The 17,192-nt window shown below is 49.0% G+C and overlaps 2 protein-coding genes across 13 annotated transcripts in view; both read left to right on the top strand.

The window, feature by feature from the left end:
* The window catches only part of Synj1 (synaptojanin 1), a 74,026-nt gene extending 70,768 nt beyond the window's left edge, over positions 1 to 3,258 (top strand). For 8 of the 12 annotated variants that reach the window (XM_021209245.2, XM_029544350.1, XM_029544346.1 and 5 more), the window contains one exon: positions 348 to 3,258. In XM_021209245.2, coding sequence (XP_021064904.1) covers positions 348 to 1,142 — 795 coding nt within the window. In that variant the 3' untranslated portion in view covers positions 1,143 to 3,258. The remainder of the gene's footprint in view (positions 1 to 347) is intronic. The other 4 variants (XM_029544356.1, XM_029544355.1, XM_029544353.1 and 1 more) reach the window with 1 other exon arrangement.
* A 1,282-nt stretch (positions 3,259 to 4,540) lies between these two features.
* Cfap298 (cilia and flagella associated protein 298) lies at positions 4,541 to 13,755 on the top strand. Its single transcript, XM_021209720.1, has 7 exons — positions 4,541 to 4,801; positions 7,994 to 8,161; positions 9,619 to 9,686; positions 12,104 to 12,262; positions 12,405 to 12,536; positions 13,155 to 13,250; positions 13,521 to 13,755. The coding sequence occupies exons 1-7, from the start codon at positions 4,663 to 4,665 to the stop codon at positions 13,629 to 13,631; spliced, it is 873 nt and encodes a 290-aa protein (XP_021065379.1). The 5' UTR covers positions 4,541 to 4,662; the 3' UTR covers positions 13,632 to 13,755.
* Positions 13,756 to 17,192: the final 3,437 nt, after the last annotated feature.

Raw genomic sequence — 17,192 nt, 5'->3', positions numbered from 1 at the left:
TTATATGTTTCTTAAGTTTTTGTTAAACTTTAAAAGAACAGAGCATGAGAAAACTCATCATTTTGTATAATTCTCTTTTTTACCATTTCAAAAATCAAATGGAAGAAATTATTCCATCACATTTCTTTGAGATTTAAAAACCATGGATTTATCTAATTATGAATTCTTAACATATTTTTACTTATTTTGCCCTATTTATTAAACCACCAAAGCAAAAATTCTATATAGGTACTTTTTAGTTTTAAATTTGTATAATTGCTCAAAAAAGGAGAAATAATAAAATTAGGAAGAGAAGGGAGTATTAATAAATTTAAAAAATTGATCATTCAGTGTTTATTCTTTTCCAGGTAAAAATAAATGGCATTTCTGGTGTCAAACAAGAGCCAACATTGAAGAGTGACCCGTTTGAAGATCTCTCACTTAGTGTGCTTGCTGTATCAAAGCCACAGCCTTCTGTTCAGATGTCACCTGCTCTAACCCCAGACCCAAAGATGTTGATTCAGTTGCCTTCTGCATCACAAAGTCAAGTTAACCCTTTGAGTTCTGTAAGTTGCATGCCAACCATGCCTCCAGTTCCAGAGGAGAGCAAGTCACAGGAGAGTATGGGCAGTTCTGCAAACCCGTTTCCCAGCCTGCCCTGCAGGAACCCTTTTACAGACAGGACTGCTGCCCCTGGGAACCCATTTAGAGTTCAGTACCAAGAGTCAGAGGTAACTTCTTGGCTCTCCAAAGAAGAGCCTGCTTCCAACAGTCCTTTCCCGCCTCTCATGCCTCTCAGTCATGACACGAGCAAGGCTTCAAGTTCACTTGGTGGCTTTGAGGACAACTTTGATCTGCAGAGCCAGTCTACAGTAAAAACAAGCAACCCCAAAGGATGGGTAACCTTTGATGAAGACGACAACTTTCCTACAACGGGAAAGTCAACGTTAGTTTATGCAGACTTTCTGGGTAATGCACCAGCTTCATTTGATGATGACTCGAGTAAAGGTACGAGCGTTTCTTTCTGTGTGTTGCCAGCCAGAAGGCCACCACCGCCACCACTTCCTGTCCCTCTGCTACCACCTGGCACGACCTCATCTGTGGGACCTAGCACAACCCTGGCATCTAAGGCACCTTCCACATTGGACTTCACAGAAAGATAATTGCGTGGGAAGGGCGGGAGTTTCTCCTCATGTGGTTTGGCTGTCTGTTTCTGTTTTGTCAGGGTGGATCCAAGAGAATGGGGCATTAGTCATGTGCAATAAATAATCAGTAAGTGCACTGATACTATATAAAATACCACTAGAAGATGTAGATAAAGCTGGAATTTGTGTATATCAGAAATAACAAAGACATCCTCTTATTAACTGGAGTTCTGCTCTTTCTCTTCAGATGACTAGAAGAGAACAGGAACTATTTTTAAAAGTGCTTAAAACTACTCTAGAAAATAGTCCTTATTCAGATAGTCACATAAAAATCACATAAAGCCCACACAACTGCAGCTGACAGGACTGCCAGCCTATTGTGCTGTTGAGGATAGGTAGTCATGGATACTTACCAAAGAGCTTCCAGAGTTCTGGTGAGATTGTCGTGAAAGGCATCACTTCAGTCAAAATGTCTGTGTATGCGTACACTAGGAATGTATGTCTGTATTTATGCACACAAACATGTATCCATCTACATACTTATAAAACTTGATATAACTCAGATGAAATTTTACCTAACAGTTCTGACAATGTCCTTTTTCACTATCTCACTATCAGGAAGACAGCCGCACGGGTGTGCTTTCTATGCTTTCACTGATTGTGCACCCTAGAGTAGAGTGATCCTTTACAGAACTGCCATTTCCTATTATTCTGTACCCCAGCCCTTCAGAGTCACCCTCATTCCCTTCCTCCTCTGTACCTCTATGATGCCTTCCTCTGGGCAATTACAGTTGGCCGTCCAGACGTGGTCGCTCATGTGGACAGATAGAACAGTAGGCGCACACCACCAGGTTCACAGAGGCACATTGTCAGCGCACTCTTCTCTGCGTGGCCCTTCCCCATCCATACCTTTCTGTTTGCCCATGGCCTGGAGCTTTGCTATCAGCTATTGAGTGGTCTGAATTAGGAACATATCCAGTGTACGTACTCTCCCATGTAAGAGGCTACATCACATATCCATGATGCTGCTTTAAGGTTTTAGAGGCTATACCTCAAATTAGCTGTGGATTTTGTCTCCTGCACTGCCAGTATGCAACTGATCTTACATTTATCAATTTTGTGGGAAAAAAAATACATGGAATTTTTACAAAAACAAAAACAAAAAAACAAAAAACACAAAAACATAGTATTTTGATATCATTAGGTAAGCCAGTCAGAAAACTCCCTAAGCTATTGTTTGGTTGGTTGGTTGTCAGTCAGCTGAAGTTCAAATCATCCTTACCCATTAAGACTTAATGTTCTCTTTATATAAAAAGAGTGATGTGCTTACACCCAAGTTCCTACATCTACCTGAACCTTTAAAGATGTGTATTGTGAGATTAGAAAGAACTTATGGCTGCCCTCACCTCCGTGTAAAAGCACAGCAGACTGCATTGCACTTCTATCATAGAGCAGATCTGTTAGGACAGAGCACCTTTGCAAATGCTCAGTGTTATCAAAATCCTGTATTTATAGAAGTTACTCTCTGCTACAGCCATGACTTGCTGTTAGCAATAACTCTTGTGAGTTTTATATTGTGCTTGTTGGGGTTCTAATCATTTCAACAGTAGTAGCTTTTAAACTGCAGTATTACTAGAGCAGTGTGCTTCAAAATGTGAATTAATTTGTTGAGATTGTGGCTGTAACATCTGTGTGAGTAGCGTGTATGGTATCCACTCCCCATTAGCAAGCTAATCCACTTTAGAAAACTGAAGCAGTGTGGATCGCAGCCCCGAGCAGTGACCCCTTGGGTGTGAACCACTGTAATGTCTGCAGAGCAATAGCTCTGCCTTGTCAGGAAGTCTGGTAGCTGCTGAAACGCACAAAGCAAGTTAAAGTTTGCTACAAAGAGCTCGACATCGTGTGTATTTGCCAGGTCTGGTCAAAGCAGAAAACAGACACTAAGAATCTCTGTGAGTCTCTGTTCTCTCTAGTAGATTGCTGTTTATATGTACGTAAGAGGTTTATCGCTTATGTGGCATACAGTATTTATAACTATATACTTTATAGAAGTACAGTATTAAAGTTGCTGGTATACATTCTGTACATATCTTGTGAAATGTGCTGTCATATGAAATAAATGTCTTTACCACTAGCTGACTTCTTTACTCAAAAGGGAAGAATTTTTTTCTTTCTGTGCATGTGTGCACTCCTGCATTCGTGTGTGTGTGTGTGTGTGTGTGTGTGTGTGTGTGTGTATACATAATACATGCAGGGAATAAGAGGTAGTTTATTGTGAAACCAAATTTGACCATGGCAGATTTGGGTTACCCCAAATTCCATGTTCCACTATGGAGGCAGTTTCACAAAGTTTTGTAGCTCTCTAAGACAAAGTCATAAGTCATGGCAAGTTTCAGATACATTGGTGGAAATGCCAGAGAGGCACATACAGTAAGACTGAATTTTTCTTTAGGTCAGATGCTATTTGACGACATTCTTAACTTTTGGGTTAGTGAAAGCTACATTTATAGATTTCAAAGCCTAGATGGACATTAGCTCTGACCCATAGGAGGGCAATGGATGTCTGTTCCAGGAGCTAAAGCTAACAGACAAGGTAATCAGTCTCTGGACCCGCAGAATCACAGCCTCTCCACATCACTGCTGTTTTAATTACAGACACAGCTTCTTTCCAGGAATTTCTATCGGCAAGTTAAAAATTTAATGTGCCATCACCACAAAGAAACAAACAAAACCCTCACCGTTTAGTCAAATTATGAGTTTGAGATCATTTCAAAGCAAAGCACGGGTTAATTTTAATTTGCTTAATTTTCTTTACTCTTCTATTTGAATTTCTTCCATCCGTTTTTCTCTTTGTAACACTAAAATGGGATCCTCAGCTGTGTCTGAGCGCCCTGGAAGAACAGTGCAGTGTCCGCTTGCCCTTTCTAAGATTATGGGGACCGAGACTCCAGGGACGGGCGGTAGACAGCAGTGAAACTAAATGAGCAGTGCGCAGCAGCAGAGCTCCCCACTTTCTGATTTCCGGAGACCTAAAGCAGAAGGCATTTCCGGAAGCGATCCGTGCCTGCGCGAAACCAGTCTGTGTTTGGCGGCGGCTATGCTCCCTTAGTACCCAGCGCTCGCTCTCATTCTTAATCCAGAAGTGGCCAGGCTCCTCCAGCTGACATCCCCCGAGTCCCGGGACAGTACGCACAGGCCTCTGCCTGCTTGGTTTGGGTTTCGGTTGCCCTGACAACAGCTACTTCCGGTAGCGGCGACCGTGCCGCCCGGACAACCTGTTCTTCAGCGCCTCTGGCCTCCCAGGCGCGCGTTCTCACTGGGCGCCGGCTCAATGTTTGTCTGCTGCCCCTGGCAACAGCCACTTCCGCGAGCGTGCGCCGTTTTCTTCATCCCTGCCGACTGACGCGTGAGCCGCGTTCCCGGGTTCCGCCTCGGAGCAGCGGTTAATCTCAGGCTGGTGCGGGTCCGGCCGACCCGGTTCGGGCCTTGTGGTCCCTGCCTGCAGCCCTGCCGCCTCGGCGTCGCCTCTGGCGCAGCCATGGTGGTTCTGCACGTGAAGAGAGGCGACGAGAGCCAGTTCTTGCTGCAGGCGCCCGGGAGCACGGAGCTGGAAGAGCTCACGGCGCAGGTGGCCCGCGTCTACAACGGGCGGCTGAAGGTGCACCGGCTCTGCTCAGGTGCGGGACGGGGCCGGCGGCTGCGGGGCAGCGCTCGGGGGCGCGAGGCTGTGGGAAGGTTCGCCGTAGCCCTGGGTGGGGAAGGAGCATCAGGGTTGACCCGGGATGAAAGACCAACGTCTGGAGAAACCCAGGCTCGTCAGCCAACCGCCGACTCGGAGCAGAGCAGCAGGGAAGCCAAGGAGGCTGAACTAAATCAGGACTTGGGCTTCCCGGAAGTGCGAACGAACTGGGTCGAAAGGCGGCAGGACGGAGCTGAGAGATGGGGACGGTGGGAGTGAGCAAGGGTGAGGGAGTGAGAGGTGGCTGCAGGGAAGGGGGTTACGAAAGTCAATGCCCAGTTTGAGACCTTAAAAGCCCCGGCCCTTGAGTCTCCTGACTTTGAAGGCGCCCATTAAAGTTCTCACCGGGAGAGCCTTGGTGTTGTTTTCTGTCTCCTAGGAAACACATTATTTTTACACTATAGAGAACGCCTTAAGACCCGTTTTATATATATAAAATCAAACTTAACTGCTTCCAAAGAAGGCTCAATATTAAGTGACATATTAAAAGTAAAACATGTAGGGGGTGGGGGGAACCTCCGGGTCTTTGACATCATAAACTGAAAGTGTGGGGCAGCATGTAAAAATTGCATAGGTGAATCTACACAGAGGTAGGCACTGAAGCAAATACCGCGGAGGAGCACTGCTCCTCATGAGCCTGCTTTCTCATGCCACCCAGGACCACTTGCCCAGGGGTGATACCACCTGGAGAGTGCTAGGCCCCCCTATTACTGTCACTGAGAAAATGCCTTACGCACAGACTTGGCCTACAAACAGTCTTATAGACATTTTCTCAATTGAGGTTCCTTCTTCCTAGATACGTCTATGTTCATGCCAGGTCCACAAAAGCCAAGCAAAACCAATTGCTTCCTTGTAAACACCGATTGACACATCACCATGAAACCATAACCCTCTCCTTTTTGTTTTTTCCCCCAAGACTTTATTAATAGTAATATCTCAATATAAAACAAATTCCAACTTTCAGAAGTTCCACGGGCTTTTAAATTTTCACTTTAAAAGTTCAGTCTCTTTCAAAGTTCAAACCTAATCTTACTCCAAGAGGGAAGACCCAGAGCGCACTTGCATGGAATGAGAACTGTGCAGCCCTGTGAAGTTCGCTGTCAGGGGTGTTGGACCCAGGGTCTTCTCGGCTCCTCTCTGCTCTGCCTCCCAGGGCCCACAGGCTGAGGCTGGCTCCACTCCGCAGCTGCTGCTGTCCTTGGTTGTCATTCCATGGTACTGGCATTTCCAAAATGCTCAAGTGTCTACAGGCTTCCCCTTTCCAATGCCACCCATTGCCTCTTGGCCTCTCTTTGGGCTCTCTCACCCTGCGTTATGATGCCAGGCCTCGGCCTCTCTCCACGATCCTTTCAATCCTGGCGTTTCCCTGAAACTGAAGTTTGACCTGGCCTCTTCCTGTGCCCAGCCTCCACTGTTCTCCATGACCCTTCATGCCCTCAAAACCAGTACCATCTGGAAGGTACATACACTTGGCCAGCTTTGGCCCCCTCTAGACAACAGCTCTGTCCATTGACCCTCAGGAAGCTTAACCCAGGAGATTTTTGTCTTAATGATACTGTTTTTTTCTTAGTCACAGCTGATCTCGGCCCTGGCAAAGATTTCACTTCAGTGGTTCTGGTCCCTTATTACAGCTCTGGCTGACTAGAACCAACAGTGTGGGTGGGTTGAACTCAGAGATCTGCCTACCTCTGCCTCCCAAGTGCTGGTATTAAATGTTTGGAGATTCTTAATACAAAATACCACCCGAATGGCCCAGGTAGAGTCTTGGTTTCCCTCTGGACCTTCACAAGCAAACCTGCATCATCTGCCCTGCACTCTGCCTTCCAGTTCCTCCAACAGCCCAGTGAGTGCTAAGGGCTGCGTGGCTTTTCCAGCACAGAGTTCCAAACACTAACAAAGTGGTCTCCAAACAGCGTGGTTAGGTCTGCCGTGATGCGCCATGATCCTCATACCAGTGCCGTCTATAACTGTGAAGAAGGAAAACAAACAACAATAGGAAGGAAGGAAGGAAAAGGAAAGGAAAGGAGAAGGAAGGAAGGAAACCACCATGACCAAAAACAACTTGGGGAGGAAAGGGTTTTTTTCCTTTTGACAGTTTTAGTTCCTGAGGGAGTCAAGGCAGGAAGCTGAAGCGGAGACCCCGGAAAAAAGCAGGTTACTGGCTTGCTCCTCAGGTTTTGCTCAGACATTCTTTGTCACCCCAGACCATCTGTCCATTGGGTGGTGACATGTGCTCAGTAGTCATGACTCAAACATATGCCCTACAATTTGCCTGTAGGCATCTGAGGGAGACGGTTTCTCAGTAGAGGTTCCCTCTCCCTGGCTATGTGTAGGTTTGTGCCAGGTTGACAAAACCAACCTGCACAGTTGCCTAAATCCTTCCTGTGATTTTATGAAGTGTCACTATAAAGTTTTATGACTATGTGGGTAGGTGTCTCTGTGCCAGTGGGGGAAGGGGGTCTGTGTGTGAGGCAGGTGTAACCTGGGTGCTGTATGACCTTGGGTTTTTTTTGTTTTTTTGTTTTTTTGTTTTTGTTTGTTTGTTTTTGAGACAGGATATCTCATTGACCTGAAGCAGAGCAGGCTGGCTAGCAACCAATCCCCAGGGGTCCCCAGGTCTCTACCTTCCCCTACGCACTCCCGCCCTAAGTGCACTGCACCACACCTGGCCCTTTTACCCGGGCTCTGGGATTCAAGTCAGCCCCTCACCTTACACAGTAAGAACTTTACCAAGTGAGCCTCCATGGGAGGGGCTCATAAACTATTAGCCTCGGATCAGAGCTGTACATTAGGAAGATGGATGCTTACGCAGTTGTCTTGCACCCTTCACAAGGTTACATTAAGTGGGATGTCCCGAGACTTTCCTTGGGAAATTGGTAAGGCTGTGTGAACCAGCTTGGTCTTGAGCGTTGGCCTGGTAACTCCTGAGCACAGTGGCTTAGCGCATGGATGCGGAGGGGTCTGAAGCTCGCTGCTGCACTGACTGACTGAGGAGGTGGTGGCTTTGTCCAGGATGAGGGAAGCCCTGGCACATGGCTCCTGGTATATGATTGTTAAAATTGTGAGCCAGGAGTGTACACTTGTAGTTAGTGATGACAGCTGAAGACTCTCCCCTCGCCTTGTTTTTCAGAGATGGAAGAGCTGGCAGAGCACGGTGTGTTTCTGCCCCCTAATATGCAAGGACTGACTGATGAGCAGATTGAAGAGCTGAAACTGAAGGACGAGTGGGGGGAGAAGTGTGTGCCCAGCGGAGGGTCTGTTTTTACGAAGGACGACATAGGGCGGAGGAACGGGCAAGGTAACTGGCTCTCTCTCTTCTGCCTTTGCTCCGGTGCATCACAGCAGACCTGAAGGCAGCGCTTTAGGTTAAGAGATGTGGGTCAGCAGGACAACTCTGCAGGTGCATGGAGAGAGCTAATTCCCCACAGTTCACATGTGCATGATGCCACACACATGCACGCCCATGCTCACTAATGCAATGTCATCATTTCTCTGAAAACTTAAGAAATAGTGCACTGTGAAACTCCTGTGCTGAAACCCCAGCCCAGGATGAGCCAAGGGGTGGACCCTATTCTGTCTGCTCGCTCCTGCTGAAGTGCCCCATTTGTTGGATACACATGCCAGCAAGAACTTGCTGAAGGACACTGGTATAGCTGTCTCCTGTTAGGCTATGCCAGTGCCTGGCAAACACAGAAGTGGATGCTCACAGTCAGCTATTGGATGGAACACAGGGCCCCCAATGGAGGAGCTAGAGAAAGTACCCAAGGAGCTGAAGGGGGCTGCAACCCTATAGGTGGAACAACAATATGAACTAACCAGTACCCCCTGAGCTCGAGTCTCTAGCTGCATATGTTGCAGAAGATGGCCTAATCGGCCATCATTGGGAAGAGAGGCCCCTAGGTCTTGCAAACTTTATATGGCCCAGTACAGGGGAACACCAGGGCCAAGAAGTGGGAGTGGGTGGGTAGGGGAGCAGGGGGGGGGGAGGTATAGGGAACTTTCGGGATAGCATTTGAAATGTAAATAAAGAAAATATCTAATAAAAAAATTTTTTGGCCGCTTCTATAGGTCGAAAATGGGTGGGTGCTGTACCATTCTACCTAGAAGTGGAGACCCTGTCTCCACTGTGCTTAGTTTAAAGCTTAGTTTAAACTTGGAAGCTATGACTTGGTGTTCAATGCCACATTTGGACAGTCGTCAGGTGAAATAAAGTTTTTTGAGTCAAGAGGACACACACATAATCCTAGTACTCAGGAGTTTAGGATGAGAGAATTGGGACAGCCTGGATACACAGGGCAATCCTAACTCAAACAAACACATGCATGCATGCGTGCATGCATGCATACATACATATAAACATGTATGTATGCACAAGTAAAGTTTTACTGGCATGCAGCCAGCCAATCACTAACTGCCCATGTCTGCTTTTGAGACACTGAGAGAGATGAGCTGCAGCTTTGTAGCTTGAGAGGCCTAAAATTCTTTTAGCATCTGCTTGGCTTGCTGGCCCTATTCGCCCAGTGACTTCCCCGGCCTGGTTTTGTAGCCTGTGCCAGACAGCATAGAAGACACTGCAGACCTCGCCCCTTGCGGTGGGATCTCTGCCTGAGTTCCCACTTCTCTTTATGTCCCTGTGTTAAATCCAGACTGGAACACCCACGTCTCGAGCTCCCGGGCTCAGGCAGGCTGGTTTGAGGACATCGGAGTTTTTAGAGAGGCTGTGTGTTTGACCACTGTCCTTTTCTATCTTTATAGCTCCAAATGAGAAAATGAAGCAGGTTTTAAAGAAGACGGTAGAAGAAGCCAAAGCGATAGTGTCTAAGGTCAGCTTCTCCATAGGACGCACTTCTGTTGGCTTCTATCTTTGACGTGGTCGATCCTGAGGATGGGCTGCAGTTAGCTGTGAGCCGGCGGCGTCAGGCCCTGCTCCTCTCTTTCCCACCTTTCTGCTGCCCCTGCTTCTGCTTTTTTCTTTCCTTTCTCTGCCTTCCAGCAGCAAAGCAAATAAGCACACGTGAGGAGGGCCCTGGCACTCCCCCCATGACGATGACAGTTGTCCAGCCCTGCCAGGTCCTGTTGAGCAAACAAAGGTTTCTGTTGTCTTGCATGAATGTGGGCTGTGTGCCGTGCACGACCTGACCTGACCTGAGTTTCTTGTGTTTACTTAGAAAGCTAAGCTGGGGAAGTTCTAATGGAGCTATAGACACAGGCCTGACAGAGACGTTTAAGACAAAGCCGCGGTAATCATCTCCAGCATTTATAGAAAACCTGTTTCACAGAAGGAAAATAATACCATTGAAGGGCAGATGATGTGCCCCGGATGGAGAGAATTCAGGGACATTTAAGCACCTGGGGCTGGAGAGCCAGCTGGGTAGATAAAGGTGCTTACTGCTGTGCCTGATAACCTAAGTTCAGAAGGCCTGGCTTTGATTTCAGGGCCCTCCTGGTGGTACGAGAGCCAACTCCCACTAATTGTCCTCTTACCCACACCACACACACCATACACACACACACACACACATACACCACATATATACACACCACTCCCCCAACATACACACACACACATATATCTTTGATATTTTCACTTGTCACATTTATCTGTGGGGTGACAGTCGTTGCCACCCACATGAGCGTGTCTTGGCATAACAGCCCTCCCATGCTTCCAGACTTGCCCCACAAAATGTACTTCTAAACATTCCCCAAGCTCTTAGCTAGACTATTTTTTCAATTTATTTGAGGCACTTCCTATGTAGCTTTAGCCAGCTTAATACTCAGCTATTTAACCCAAACAGACCTTGAACTCATAGCAGTCCTTCTGCCTCAGCTTCCTGAGTTCTGAGATTATAGGCATGCCCCACCACCCCCATGCCCCTTGCCCAGTCTTCGAGGAGCCCCTGGAAAGCTGCTGGTGAGTGTGAAGTCTGCAGTCTCACCAGAGCCCTTGATACCAGACACATTTGAGCAGAGATCCTCTGAGGAGAGCGGAGCCATGGCCTCAGAGGCTGTGTCCTAGCAGAGTTCTTACCCTCAGACCACGGCCCTTTACCCCCACAGTGCATTCTGTACCTCAGAATAGGTGTCCCCTGTAGGTTCCTGTCCACAGAACCACAGTGTCAGGTACACAGTTCTCCCTCAGAGCTTCCTTCCCTGTGTCATCCGTGTGCCTGCGGTTGGTTCCCTACCATCCTCCTGGCACGCCTCCTCTCATCCCCACACCTCACCCCCAATTGGTTAAAATCTCCTCAGTACCAGCAGGAGGTCAGTTCAGGTCTAACCCCAGGACCCAGTCAGCAGGGACCTCATGTGACTCCTGCGTTCAGTTCAGATCCCCAGCTAGAGAGCACCGGATGGGCTAATCTCAGCATTGCTAGGCAGGAGCTGTGGCAGTGACCACCGTGACCTAAGCTGTCATGCAAACTCAGGTAGAATGCAAAGGAGCTTCCTGGAGGCAACAGGGCAAGCTAGTGTTAGGGATGCTCAGGTGAGAACCCCAAATCAGGCAGCCTGCGTGAACAGGGAGAGCTGCCTCAGCAGATGGCTGGGGCTGGAGAGGTGGCTGTGGTTAAAAGCACTTGCTGCCCAGAGCGCCCACGTGGCTGCGCACTGTCGTCTTCATCGCTGATTCCAGAGGATTTAGTGGCCTCCTTTATAAGTATCAGGCCCACACATGGTGCATACACATGCATATGGGCAAAGCGCTAGATACACATAATAAATACGTTTTTAAAAAGTTACTAAGGACATCCCCAGCACTAGTGATCTGAAGGGCTTCTGCTGTGTGCTAGGAACCAGGGGCAAACCTTAGCTATATTCTTTACATATACCTCCCTCTGTTCTCTTGAGAGCTTCTGGCTGATGTCCCTCCAACTCAGTCCATACCGTGCTCCCTGCGAGACAAGCTGCAGTGTAATCTCCCCACCTTGGACATTGTCACCCCTTTGCCTGACACTGAGGCTCTGGATGCCCCTTCCTCTCCCACCTGCCCAGGGCTGTACCTGCTCTGAAGCTGCCTCTCCACCTCTTCACTGCCCCCTCCCAGCTGTCTGCCCTAAGCACTGCAGGCTCTCTGGTGCCACTCACTGTCTGTCCTCAGCTCAGCCCCAAGGTGGACACTCGTCACCCCAAAGCAGCAGCCCTCTGGTTCCTTCTGTGGCTGTGCTGGCAGGGCTGCCAAGGTTCTTACGGGTAACCTGCCAGGAGGTTTTTGAATTGATAGTGGTGCCTGATCCACTTTCAGAAACAAGTAGAAGCTGGAGTCTTTGTTACCATGGAGATGGTAAAAGATGCCTTGGACCAGCTTCGAGGTGCGGTAATGATCGTTTATCCCATGGGGCTACCACCATACGATCCTATCCGGATGGAATTTGAAAATAAAGAAGATCTGTCAGGAACTCAGGTACGGGGGCAGGGTGGGGAGAGCAGGGTGATAGAAGCCTGTCCCTCCCTGAAGGGCCTGCAGCCAGGCTCCAGGTGCCGGGGTAGGACAAGTGTGGCTTTCCCTGTCAAGCCGCCTCCTGTAGTTGTATGACTGACCACAGGCAGCCCTTGAAGTCATTCAGGAGTCAGAGGCACAGCTGTGGTGGGCCGCCAAGGAGCTGAGAAGAACAAAGAAGCTTTCTGACTACGTGGGGAAAAATGAGAAAACCAAAATCATCGTCAAGATCCAGCAGGTGACACTTCTGACCCCGCGTGAACCTTACCCTGTGTCCTCTCACCCCGCGTGGACCTAACCCTGTGTCCTCTCACCCTGCGTGGACCTAACCCTGTGTCCTCTCACCCCACGTGGACCTTACCCTGTGTCCTCTGACCTGTGTGGACTTTAGCCTAGTTTAAAGTAGAAATTTCCTTTCTATGTTGTTTCAACCTGAAAAGCAGCTCTACACACAGAAATGTGCTCATACTGAGAAGGCAGCCCATCCGGGTTATAGGGCTTTTCAGGCTGCTGCTGCTGTGTGCAGAAAAGGGTGGGAGGCCCAAGGCGCCATCCACCCAAGGTGTCTTGGGCACGCTCCCGAACCATTACTGTATACTTTGGGGAACAAGGCCCGGAGATTTCTGTCTCCTACGTTATGGCTGAGTATCAGCCTGTCTGCACTGGACCATGACATAGATAGCGTCCACTACAAGTCCAGGGCGCCAGCCATGCCCATGCCCATGCCCGACCCCACAGTGGCTTACAGCCCACCATCTTAGCTGTTAGCAGAGGCAGCTATAGAATAACTGCTTCTCCGATGTCCCTGCAAAGCGAATGTCTCAACACCCGGCTGACTCTGCCCTCGCCTTTGCAGAGAGGGCAGGGTGCACCAGCCCGGGAGCCCGTCATCAGCAGTGAGGAACACAAGCAGCTGATGCTGTTCTACCACAGGAGACAGGAGGAGCTCAAGGTAGCCATTGGGTGGGAGGGGCGGCGGCAGAGCTGGGGCGCATCCTGCATCCTGCATCCCGTGCCTCCCCCACGGGCCGGGCCCTGTGCCATCCACACAGGGCTGGGGAAGGCCTTCCAGCTCCCCAAGGCTATCTCCAGTGTTAGACCGTGGGGGGTCCCACTACTGGCAGGGGCGTGCTTGGGTGGCAAGGAGTGACCCAGGTCCTTCCCTCAGTCTATATGAACTACCTCTGAAGTGCTGCCCTGAGTAAGGCGTGTTTATTTCCAGAAACTGGAAGAGAATGATGATGACTCCTGTCTGAACTCCCCGTGGGCTGACAACACGGCTTTGAAAAGACATTTTCATGGAGTAAAAGACATAAAGTGGCGGCCTAGGTGAAGCCAACACTTGACTGTCAGAAACACAGCCTACCAAATTTCTACCTTCCTGGTTTTCCTTTAGTTTGCATTTTTGAAATAAGTCATTCACAGTTTTAGAACATAATAAATACACATTCAAAAGAAAACATGTGGATTATTCTCATTTTAGGACAACTGTGTCACATCTAAGGGCTTCTCGTTGGTGTACCATAGTCCATAGATGTCATGAGAGCCATGTCTTTCCTAGTCCCTTATCTTGTGTATGCATGTGTTGGAGGGGATCTGAGTTTTCAAGATAGCCAGCTGGTCCAGTAACTGATGTGGGACTTGGCCGTCATGGCCACTAGAGGCCGCTAGCTGCAGTCTTGTCATTCTCGACCGTGGCTGGGGTTGAATTCTGAGTCGGCCTTAGGTTAAGACACTAGGGCAGTGGTTCTCAGCCCCGAGGTTGAACCACCCTTTCACAGGGGTTGCCTACCAGTGTCCTGCATGTCAGACATTTACATTACAATTCATGATAGCAAAATTACAGTTATGAAGTAGCAATGAAATAATGTTATGGTTGGGGGTGACCAGGACATTAGGAAATGTGTTAAAGGGTCACAGCATTAGAAAGGGTGAACCCACTGGCAGATCCGACTGTACGAGCCCCTGAGGGTAAGCTTGGCTCCTGGCTGCTGCCCCCTGGCCTTATCTACCAGGAGGAGAAGCCACCTGTGGTTCAGGTTGATGGCCAGCTAGGCTAACCTGGCACCTTGACCCTTCAGTTAACCATTCAAGTCTCCTTCACTAAAACAGGCTGGGAAAAGGTGTTGTGATGCTGGCACAGAGCGGCTGTGCCTGGGGATGGCCACACCAACTGCAGGCTCAGCTGTCCCTGTGCTGTGCTCTACAACATCAGGCTGACGACAACAGGTCTGTGCGCCTGTGTTGGGCTCAGTGACCACCTGCAGGACATACTGGGGCACTGGCCTTTTTAAAGTCACTATTCCCCCTAAGCCACGGTAACCCCCCAACACCTAGACCTGCCAACAAATGAGGTGCGCCCCAGGCTGCTCCCTGCAGCTGCAGGTGTCCTAGAGACACACTTACCCTTGACCTTGGCCTCCAGGATGCTGGCTCAGTTCAGAGGAAATTCTTCATGTGCCCTGTAAGGGAAAGGAAGCACAGTACTGTTCCCTGCACTGGACTTCCTGTCCCACGCCCCTCCTACTCACTGCCCCTCCCACCTGCGCACTACAGCCTTGAAAGGAGCTGTAGGAGCTAGGGGAGCTGGCCCAGGACAGATCCTGCCTGCACCAAGGCAGCCTTTTCCCAAGCCAGCACCCCACATCTGTGATGAGAGCAAGCCACTTGTTCTGCCTGGCTTCATCCTCAGAATAAAGCTAGCTAGATGTCCCTGTCCCCACTTGGAGGAAGACTTGGGCATCTGAGAAAGCTGTAGGGCTGAGTCTCCAAGAAATGTTGGCCTCCCAAGCTACTTCACCAAGCTAATTAGAGTGGGACCCCAAAAGGCCACTTCCCAAAGCCAGATGTAGTCGGCCACTTTGTGGTCCTGCTATTTTGATCAAATTTTGTAAAAAACAGATTTGCATCTATTCCCCTTTCCTTTGATTATAATTTTTAAGTTTCTCCTTGGAATGTTTTGGCCTTGGATGGCGTTTGCTCTTAGAGCCTCCAGTTGTATCTGGGGAACCTGCCTCTGCCCATGTACAGTTTGAGTGTAGACGATTCATGCTCAGAATTACACGGGAAAGTGAGTCAAGGCATGTGATCTCAGCAGAACTTGTAGAAACTACATTGATTAGAAACTGGCATCCGATGCCACCAGACATGGGTGCTGCCCATGGCCTCACAGTGACACTTGCTTCACGTAAGGAACAGGACTCACCATCCCAAGCCTCGTCCTGAGGGAAGAGACAGCGACACACAACCCTCTCATGCTCTGCTTCAAACCCCACTGAGAGCCAAATGCTGGGGGGGGGGGNAGTGAGTCAAGGCATGTGATCTCAGCAGAACTTGTAGAAACTACATTGATTAGAAACTGGCATCCGATGCCACCAGACATGGGTGCTGCCCATGGACAGACAGTGACAGTTGCTTCACGTAAGGAACAGGACTCACCATCCCAAGCCTCGTCCTGAGGGAAGAGACGGGGGGACACAACCCTCTCGTGCTCTGCTTCAAACCCCACTGAGAGCCAAATGCTGGGGGGGGTAGCAATCTATAAAGAAGGGCCCACTAGCAGATGGCCACACTGTGCTTACCCACCTAGTGACTCACCTGGGTCACATGGCTGCTGAATCTCTGAGAGGCTCTCAGCAGAACTCACCTTGACCGTGCAGACTGCCACCGAACATGGAGTCTTGTGTTTCTTTTCTTTTTGAACCTGGTACATCTTTGGGCTCTGAAGTAGCCAATGTCTGCACCAGCCAGCTGTGACTCTGTCTTTTGACACAATTTGAATATTTTTCTGTGATCGAGAATACTAGTCATAAATTTTGATTCCACTTAAACTCCTTTAAGCCATCCAGCTGCCAGCTAGCCAGACTGGCTATAGGACCACCTTGTCCCTTAGCCACTCTGCTGCAGTGAATGTCTGTCCAGCTAACAGCTATCTGAGTACTGTAACATCGCGTCTAGGCCTTGTGACTCCTTCCTTATCCAGAACCTAGCAGGCATCCTTTCAGAGAGGGTGAGACTAGATTCCAGGACCCCTCGCTATGTGGCAGAAGCTCGGGGAGGATTATTCTCAGTGCTCACAGTCACCTGGAACTCCAATTCCAGGGAGGTCTGACCCTGACACCTCTGGTCTCCATGGCACCTGCACATGTGCAACACACACACACACACACACACACACACAATTTAAAATTGTCAAAGTATTTAAAATGGTTTCTTCTTCTCTTCAAATTTCTAATACCTAGAATACATAGTGAAGGCAGAAACTCTGGCAGTCACCTTGGGCTCAGAGCTGACCTGGCTGACAGACAAAGCCATAGGTAGTGGAGCAAGAGGAGAGAAGGATCCTGGGTCTACAGTATCATGAGCCACCACTCGTAGGGCCACCTTTGTCCACCCTACATCTCCCTCTCACCATGTCGTGCCCATCCCAGGAATGCCTCACAAGGCCACAGAGAGGAAGCAGATTGGAACAGGTAGAGTTGTACAGGGTTCTAGGGAACAAAGATGTGATGTTGCTGGCGTGTTGTGCTCAAGCCTTGAAAGGAGAAAGAGGGATGCTTCAACAAGTTCTGCCCTCAAAAAAACAAAAAACCTGGGCCCTCTGAACAGCACGCTGTCAGCTGACAACCGGGACCGTTCCCCCAGGGTCAGTTTTTCATTGTCATTTCTGATGCAGTAGGTCGTTACTCCAAGCACAGTCTGACCATTTATACCAAGAAAAGAGACTGTGTCTTAATTTCTTTTTCTTGATGTGAGAAAATACTCTGACATTCGCAACTCAAGGGAGAAAGAGCTTATTGTAGCTCAGTTCCACCATGTGGGGAGGTAAAGGCAGCAGGAACCTTAGCAGCTGGTCGCATGATGTCCACAACCAGAAAAAAGAGAGCAGTCAATG

The sequence above is a fragment of the Mus pahari genome, chromosome 12 (assembly GCF_900095145.1).
Source record: "Mus pahari chromosome 12, PAHARI_EIJ_v1.1, whole genome shotgun sequence".
Lineage (NCBI taxonomy): Eukaryota > Metazoa > Chordata > Mammalia > Rodentia > Muridae > Mus > Mus pahari.
The sequence above is the reverse complement of the archived record's forward strand: the minus strand, read 5'-3'. Positions and strand labels throughout refer to the sequence as shown.